General features: G+C 41.6%; 1 protein-coding gene across 2 annotated transcripts in view; it reads right to left on the bottom strand.

Moving 5' to 3' along the window:
- Positions 1-2,765: 2,765 nt before the first annotated feature.
- The window catches only part of LOC110504668 (AF4/FMR2 family member 3), a 38,604-nt gene continuing 32,679 nt past the window's right edge, over positions 2,766-8,690 (bottom strand). For both annotated transcript variants that reach the window (XM_036975093.1, XM_036975094.1), the window contains 4 exons: positions 4,522-4,615; positions 4,289-4,338; positions 3,967-4,160; positions 2,766-3,564 (listed from right to left, as the gene is read on the bottom strand). In XM_036975093.1, coding sequence (XP_036830988.1) covers positions 3,443-3,564; positions 3,967-4,160; positions 4,289-4,338; positions 4,522-4,615 — 460 coding nt within the window. In that variant the 3' untranslated portion in view covers positions 2,766-3,442. The remainder of the gene's footprint in view (positions 3,565-3,966; positions 4,161-4,288; positions 4,339-4,521; positions 4,616-8,690) is intronic.

Below are 8,690 nucleotides of genomic sequence, written 5' to 3'. Positions count from 1 at the left end.
CTTAGCCCTTATCTCCTCGGTCTCCACAGCAGAGAAAAGTGGCGATTACTCAATTTAAACACCGGAGAAGGGGTCTAAAAATCTAAAGGAGATTTGGCCAAAGAGATTAGGGACGAACGGATGTGGTGGGCTACTATCGACCACCCACATATCCTCTCACGCACGCACGTCCTCATTGAATGGACTGTGTTTTTACTGTTACTTCATCCAGCCCATTGGTCCCCTAATACATGCACGCACACATACACTGAGAGTGGGAGAGAGAATTGAATTGAATTGAGAGAGCACAACGGAGAAAATGGTCTGGACTAGAGTGTAGACTGGTAAAACAGACAGTGTGTATAATCTATAGTGGGCCTATATTAGGACTCTGGTGAACAAAATATTGCGGGTAGACTAGGCCGAGTGTGACAAAAAAAGAGCACTTTTTTTTGTTCTCTTCTGTCTCGTGCTTTGATGCAGACTGGCCGCTGTGCCACCAGCCAGTGTCCTCAGAAAACCTGGCACGCGCACAGACCTACGCACAAATGACGGGCGGCGTACATGCAGAGAATACCGACACACCGGAGAGCTCGGATACTTCAGTCCAGTACAGGCTACTGCTTCTGGGTAAACCGTTATCTCAAAAGTCTCTGTAGGCTAGCTTCTGCCATTAGTGGGCCTATGACAGGTTCTAACACTTTTTGCCTATATGATATTATGCTGATTTAACATCTAAATTACCAGTTCAATTCCAATTTCGGCTGCAGTGATTTAATATAATGGGTGACGATTTCATCCCAAGCACGTCATCGCGTGCAATGCACGTTTGTTCGTTCATTCATAAACTAATTAACCCCGAAAATCCGTTAAAGATGCATGAAGTCAATACATCATATTTGATATTTCAAGTTTGTTCGATTGTCATATTTCGTCTAGCCTAATTCTAATTATGGATTCTCTGATGTATATATTTTTTTAAATACATTATATTTCTACTTTTGGTCTCGTTTCATTGTGCCTGTCACGTGCACAGATGTAGGCTACAGCCTGTTGCTATGGTTCCAGACAGCGGATGCAGAGGCTTGTCATAGCAGTCTTCCTATTGGTGGAAAGGGCAGCAGTAATAAGTGATGGACAAAGAATAATTAGCTATAAGACAACCTATTCAGAGAAAGCAAGAAAGGTGTGGGGGTCAGAAAGAAATAGGCTAGGGAGTCAGTCAGTCAAAGACAGGGAGAGGTGTAGGAGAGGGGGGCACAATGAGAGATCTCTCCATGTTGGCTAGGGAGTTAAGAGCAACAGTCTGAGCAGAAATGGAGCTAGGCCTATATAACTGGAATACACACACACACACACACACACACACACACACACACACATCTAAATAAGAAAAGTTGAGTGAGACAAATATAATTTTGGAAATATCTGAGAGATCACTAAGTATAAATCTATCTGGTTCATCATCAGATAGATAAAACATAAAGAATACCTTCCTAATATCCAGTTTGCCCACAGAACAGACTCAATTCGTCAGGGAAGGAACTCTACAAGGTGTCCAAAGCGTTCCACAGGGATGCTGGCCCATGTTGACTCCAATGCTTCTCACAGTTGTGTCAAGTTGGCTGGATGTCCTTTGGGTTGTGGACCATTCTTGATACACATGGGAAACTGTTGAGCATGAAAAACCCAGCAGGGATGCAGTTCTTGACACAAAGCCTGGCACCAACTACCATATCCTGTTTAAAAGCACTTACATTTTTTGTCTTGCCCATTCACCCTCTGAATGGTGCACATACACAATCAATCAAATCAATCAAAAAGGTTTAAAAATCATTATTTAACCTGTCTCCTCCCCTACATCTACACTGATGGAAGTGGATTTAAGAAGAATCATCAATAAGGGATCTTAGCTTTCAGCTGGTCTATGCCTATACCGCTCGTCCATATATGGATATATTCTTATTCCATACCTTTACTTAGATGTGTGTGTATTAGGTCGTTTTGGAATTGTTAGATTACTTGTTAGATATTACTGCATTGTCGGAACTAGAGGCACAAGCATTTTGCTACTACACTTGCACTAACATCTGCTAACCATGTGTATGTGACCAATAAAATGTGATTTGATTTGGTCAGTCTGTCATGGAAAGTTCCTAATGTTTTCTACACTCACTGTACAGATTCTACTTCAATAAACAAGGGGATAGACTCCTACATACAAATTGCAATATCAAAAAGACATTTATGAAACACATTTTGGTATGTAACTTTTGATAACCACATTAGACGATATTATAAATAATAATTTTGCAAAGACAGGAACATGAATGCTGGCCAGAAAAACAACAATTAAATGCTCTAGTTTTGGTATTTTTGTAAAAATGAATGGTCTGACACACACAGTGCACATAAAAAAGTGAAAGGTATCTCAAAATGTCCTTAAAAAGGCCATCCCATAGTGGAGTCATTAAACAAAAAAGCAAAGCTACCGGTAACTTGATCTACCCTTTGGGATGAGTGGTCTGACAATCCAAAAGAAAACTCCAAATCCCAACTTCACCTTTCCCATGATGAATCCATTCGTCCTGTAAAGGCTCATGGGAAATGTAGTCCAGAAATGCAGTCCAGGTCTCTTCCCACTGGGCACAAACTGGTTGAATGAATGTTGTATCCACGTCATTTTAACAAAAACAATCAATGTGATGACGTTGAATCAACGTGGAAAACTGATTGTAAAAAGTCATCAACGGCAGGGAATTTAGTCTTTTTTCCAACCGACTTTGAACCTAAATCCAATAACATGATGACATGTTTGTTTATTCACGTTGAATTCACGTTAGTAGACAACTCAACCAAACGTAAATCAAAACTAGACATTGAACTGGCGTCTGTGCCCAGTGGACAGGAATGGTCTTTTTGAGGAAATGGTCACTGGTTACCACAGTGACTTTTTGCAACGGAGGCTAGTTAGAGTTTTACTGTGGTTGAATGCATTGTATTCAGAAATGTAGTCCAGGTCTCTTGATCTTTTACAGTCCATGTTTTGTACAGTAGAAGAATCATAAAGTCCTCGCTGGTGCACTGAGCCATGTTTCTCTTAAAATGTCCTTGTTAGACAGTTTCTGTGTTTGTTTCATCGTCACATGTGGCACATTTGGCAAAGCAGCAAGTTTAAAGGCTTTAAATCCATGTGGCACTTTGTAGATCTGCACTGACAATCCGAACAGGAAGAGGAAAGAGATACCAAGACAGTTCGCTCTGCTTGATTGTAGGGATAACAACACCTTCCCCCAATCAAGATAAAGCACAAGGTAAAGCGTCACCACTGTGTATAAACCCAACCCATCATTTACGGTACATGCTGAGAATTGAAGCATAATAATAATCCTGACGACGTGGAATGCAGGGGGAATCCTCCACTTATAATCACACTGGTTGTGTCCCTCTCTCCCTCCTGCCACTAGCCCACGCTGGCACTGATGCGTATCCACTGAAGACCCTGTCTGGTGTACTGGACTGCATGAGCAATACTACTGTGGAGAGTCAATGGCCCTGACAGTGTATTCAGGTAGTTAAAGAACTCTGGAGAGAGGAGAGACAGAAAGAGGGAGAGAGTGAGAAGGAGAGAGAGAGAGAGAGAGAGAGAGAGAGAGAGAGAGAGAGGAAGGGAGAGAGAGGGGGAGAGGAGATAGATAAAGGAGTTAGATAAAATCAAGTAAAACAATGAAACCTAGTATCAACAACCTGAGCTCTCAACTTTCCAAAGCATGTGAAAATAACAATAAACAAAAATGAAACAAACAATCAGAAATCCATAGTAAATATTACACTCACAATAGTTTCAAAAATAATAGACAATAATATAACATGTTAAATGTCTATGTACACTGTTGAAACAATGTTCACATTCTCTCTCTCCAAAAAGCCACAACTCTCATTTCAGTCCATCTACACATTGCCTAATAATGGGTTAGTCTCTCTCACCATTGTTGTCTCTGACCAGGCTTTCTGCTAGCTCCCAGTACTCATAGCTGTATAGGACATTGTTGGTGATGTTCAGGTGATTTGCTGCCATCTGGTGGATACGCAGGGGAATGTTGATGAGGGAAGAGGGGGAGCTGCCCAGGGGGAGGGCTGAGGGGCTGGGGGAGAGAGAGGAGGGAGGCCCCCCTGTGCCCCTGTGGATGAGAACACCACAATGATGCTTCACTGGGGCGAATCAAATCAACCTAATACTATATACACATTCACAAATACATTGCAGAGATTTAGAGGGAGGAAATAAGAGAGGGAGAGACTTCCTTACTTTCCTGAGCCGCTCCAGATGGGGGGTGTAGTAGGCACTTTGGGAGAACTCTGGAACGAAATAAAACGCATGTTTACAATCTATCCAATTTAATTTGAATACATCTGCGTTTAATTATATCACACCAAATGTTGGTGCTGGTGAGGTTTGTACCTTGAAGTAGTCCACTAGAGCTTTGGAGTATTTCAGGGTTAGGGTGAGGGAGAGGATAAGGGTGAGGATGAGGTTTGTACCTTAAAGTACTCCAGTAGAGCTTTGGAGTACTTCATGGCTTGGTCCTTCTTCAGACGAAACATCTGCCAGTACAGGAGAGCAAGGCACCGGAAACTAGGGAACACACACACACACACACACACAGCCACACACAAACACACATTTCAAATACCTTATTTGAGTCCACAAATCCCATTACAGTTGAGAAGGATTGAAATATTCAATGGACACAGATATCCGGACACTTTATGGATACAGAAAGCACCTTGTTCTCCATACAGCAAGGCTGCCTACGACAGCTGACACAGAGCAGTACCTCACTACTCAGCTAACAATTGTAGGGAGAGAAAACGTTTTTGTAATGTTTCCTGTGTAGCTCTCCGTATATATCCAAGGGCCAGCCGTGCTGCCCTGTTCTGAGCCAATTGCAATTTTCCTAAGTTATTTTTTGTGGCACTTGACCACACGACTGAACAGTAGTCCAGGTGTGACAAAACTAGGGCCTGTAGGACCTGCATTGTTGATAGTGTTGTTAAGAAGGCAGAGCATCGCTTTATTATAGACAGACTTCTCCCCATCTTAGCTACTACTGCATCAATATGTTTTGACCATGACAGTTTACAATCTAGTGTTACTCCAAGCAGTTTAGTCATCTCAACTTGTTCAATTTCCACATTATTTATTACAAGATTTAGTTGAGGTTTAGGTTTTAGTGAGTGTTTTGTTCCAAATACAATACTTTTAGTTTTAGAAATATTTAGGGCTAACTTATTGTTCTAGAAGCGCTTTATGTGACTTTACATGTGTCCAGTTCTCTGACGGTTAGGACAATATTCCATCAATGTTCCACCAAACATACACAGAACATTGTTGCCATGTTGTCAGAATGTAAGATATTAATGTTCTAGACACGTTTCATGAGATGTTGCAAGTTGTCATGGCTCCCGACTGGCGCATTGCTTTTAGACACTGCATCTCGGTGCAAGAGGCGTCACTGCAGTACCTGGTTCCAATCCAGGCTGCATCACATCAGGCCGTGATTGGGCGGCGCACAAACAACGTCCGGGTTTGGTCGGGGTAGGCCGTCATTGTAAATAAAATAAAAATCTTAACTGACTTAAATAAAGTTCAAGTAAATAAAAGGACGTCACCTGATGGTCCCAAAGAAACATTCTCCCCCCAAAACAATTTTCATGACAGCTTGTTACGGTTGCCAAGCATATCAAGACCTTGACTGAAGAACCACTGATCCAATCACAGCTCTTTTAGTCTGTTGGCAAGTTTAGGGATTCTCGTACACAGTGCTTCACCTTACATGTTCGACACACTTGATGACATTGTGCATGTATACAGTACTTATTATCCAATGTCCTCAGGTTGGATTTGAACTCACAACCTCTTGGTTCACAGCATTCAGATTTTCCCGCTACACTGTTGGAGTTAATATTTGATTTGACTATTCTATCATGGAGTTGATTTACTTATTTCATTCAAGGGCTTTCTGTACAGTCTAATATTGGTGGGGCATATTAACCTGGTTTAATGACACTCCTCAATCACTGGGATCAATCAAATATTTTCTTGAGTGTACTCTTACCAGAGCTGATATTTACTTCAAAGTGCATTCATCCTATTGCTTCCACATATCCAGTTGTTTTAGATCTGAACAAGTGCCTAGGGAGGAGGGGTTAGGGTTTATTTTGGACAGGGCCTAAACTATCCCGCCCCAATAAGCACATGTCCTAGAGCAGTGATCATCAACTAGATTCAAACACGGGAGGATTTTTTTTTTGAGCAGATGGGAGGGGTCGGAACATAATTACAAATATTTTGTAGAGGGCAAATTGACTGCAAGAAGCCCAAACAGAGATAATATTTGACTTAAACATAATCATGTCAAACCTTTCTTACATTTGTTTCTCTACTATGCGTTGGAATATTTTAACAGATTTCTTAATGTAAAATCAATTGGAGCTGATATCCTGGTGTTTATATAGTCTTATGTCCAACAATGAAACTTCCCCAAAATAAAACGTGATTGTTTTTTTTCTCAGAAAACTTGGGGGGCCAAATTAAACCACCTGTGTGCCAAATTGGGGAACCCTGCTCTAGCGCTATACCTTATTGGGACAGTAGTTAGGGTGCTTGTCATTGCTGGTGGCCTGGGTTTGAGTCCTGATAGGAAAGTAACCCGACTCTCACACTCTTAGCAATATACAGTATGTTAATGTAATTATTTGGCCACGGTTACAGCACATCTATTTTATCTAATAGAAATGAGTTTCTATTTTTGAATCGGTAGAATTCAACATAGCTGAGCATCTCAAAGAGAACTCTATTGTCTGTATGGAATTCACACCCACACATACAGTGCCTTGCGAAAGTATTCGGCCCCCTTGAACTTTGCAACCTTTTGCCACATTTCAGGCTTCAAACATAAAGATATAAAACTGTATTTTTTTGTGAAGAATCAACAACAAGTGGGACACAATCATGAAGTGGAACGACATTTATTGGATATTTCAAACTTTTTTAACAAATCAAAAACTGAAAAATTTACCAAGACCTGGCCGTCCCTCTAAACTTTCAGCTCATACAAGGAGAAGACTGATCAGAGATGCAGCCAAGAGGCCCATGATCACTCTGGATGAACTGCAGAGATCTACAGCTGAGTTGGGAGACTCTGTCCATAGGACAACAATCAGTCGTATATTGCACAAATCTGGCCTTTATGGAAGAGTGGCAAGAAGAAAGCCCTTTCTTAAAGATATCCATAAAAAGTGTCGTTTAAAGTTTGCCACAAGCCACCTGGGAGATACACCAAACATGTGGAAGAAGGTGCTCTGGTCAGATGAAACCAAAATTGAACTTTTTGGCAACAATGCAAAACGTTATGTTTGGCGTAAAAGCAACACAGCTGAACACACCATCCCCACTGTCAAACATGGTGGTGGCAGCATCATGGTTTGGGCCTGCTTTTCTTCAGCAGGGACAGGGAAGATGGTTAAAATTGATGGGAAGATGGATGGAGCCAAATACAGGACCATTCTGGAAGAAAACCTGATGGAGTCTGCAAAAGACCTGAGACTGGGACGGAGATTTGTCTTCCAACAAGACAATGATCCAAAACATAAAGCAAAATCTACAATGGAATGGTTCCAAAATAAACATATCCAGGTGTTAGAAGGGCCAAGTCAAAGTCCAGACCTGAATCCAATCGAGAATCTGTGGAAAGAACTGAAAACTGCTGTTCACAAGTGCTCTCCATCCAACCTCACTGAGCTCGAGCTGTTTTGCAAGGAGGAATGGGAAAAAATTTCAGTCTCTCGGTGTGCAAAACTGATAGAGACATACCCCAAGCGACTTACAGCTGTAATCGCAGCAAAAGGTGGCGCTACAAAGTATTAACTTAAGGGGGCTGAATAATTTTGCACGCCCAATTTTTCAGTTTTTGATTTGTTAAAAAAGTTTGAAATATCCAATAAATGTCGTTCCACTTCATGATTGTGTCCCACTTGTTGTTGATTCTTCACAAAAAAATACAGTTTTATATCTTTATGTTTGAAGCCTGAAATGTGGCAAAAGGTCGCAAATTCAAGGGGGCCGAATACTTTCGCAAGGCACTGTACAGAACCATGTAGAACAAACATGCCCAGATTAGAATCACATCAACTCTCGTTGCTTCTGATAGAAACATAGGCCAGGGGTAGTGTTGCTTCTGATAGAAACATAGCCCAGGGGTAGTGTTGCTTCTGATAGAAACACAGGGGTAGTGTTGCTTCTGATAGAAACATAGGCTAGGGGTAGTGTGGCTTCTGATAGAAACATAGGCCAGGGGTAGTGTTGCTTCTGATAGAAACATAGGCCAGGGGTAGTGTTGCTTCTGATAAAAACATAGGCCAGGTGTAGTGTTGCTTCTGATAGAAACATAGGCCAGGGGTAGTGTTGCTTCTGATAGAAACATAGGCCAGGGGAAGTGTTGCTTCTGATAGAAACATAGGCCAGGGGAAGTGTTGCTTTTGATAGAAACATAGGCCAGGGGTAGTGTTGCTTCTGATAGAAACATAGGCCAGGGGTAGTGTTGCTTCTGATAGAAACATAGGCCAGGGGAAGTGTTGCTTCTGATAGAAACATAGGCCAGGGGTAGTGTTGCTTCTGATAGAAACATAGGCCAGGGGTAGTGTTGCTT

The sequence above is a fragment of the Oncorhynchus mykiss genome, chromosome 3 (assembly GCF_013265735.2).
Source record: "Oncorhynchus mykiss isolate Arlee chromosome 3, USDA_OmykA_1.1, whole genome shotgun sequence".
In the NCBI taxonomy this organism is placed as follows: domain Eukaryota; kingdom Metazoa; phylum Chordata; class Actinopteri; order Salmoniformes; family Salmonidae; genus Oncorhynchus; species Oncorhynchus mykiss.
The sequence above is the reverse complement of the archived record's forward strand: the minus strand, read 5'-3'. Positions and strand labels throughout refer to the sequence as shown.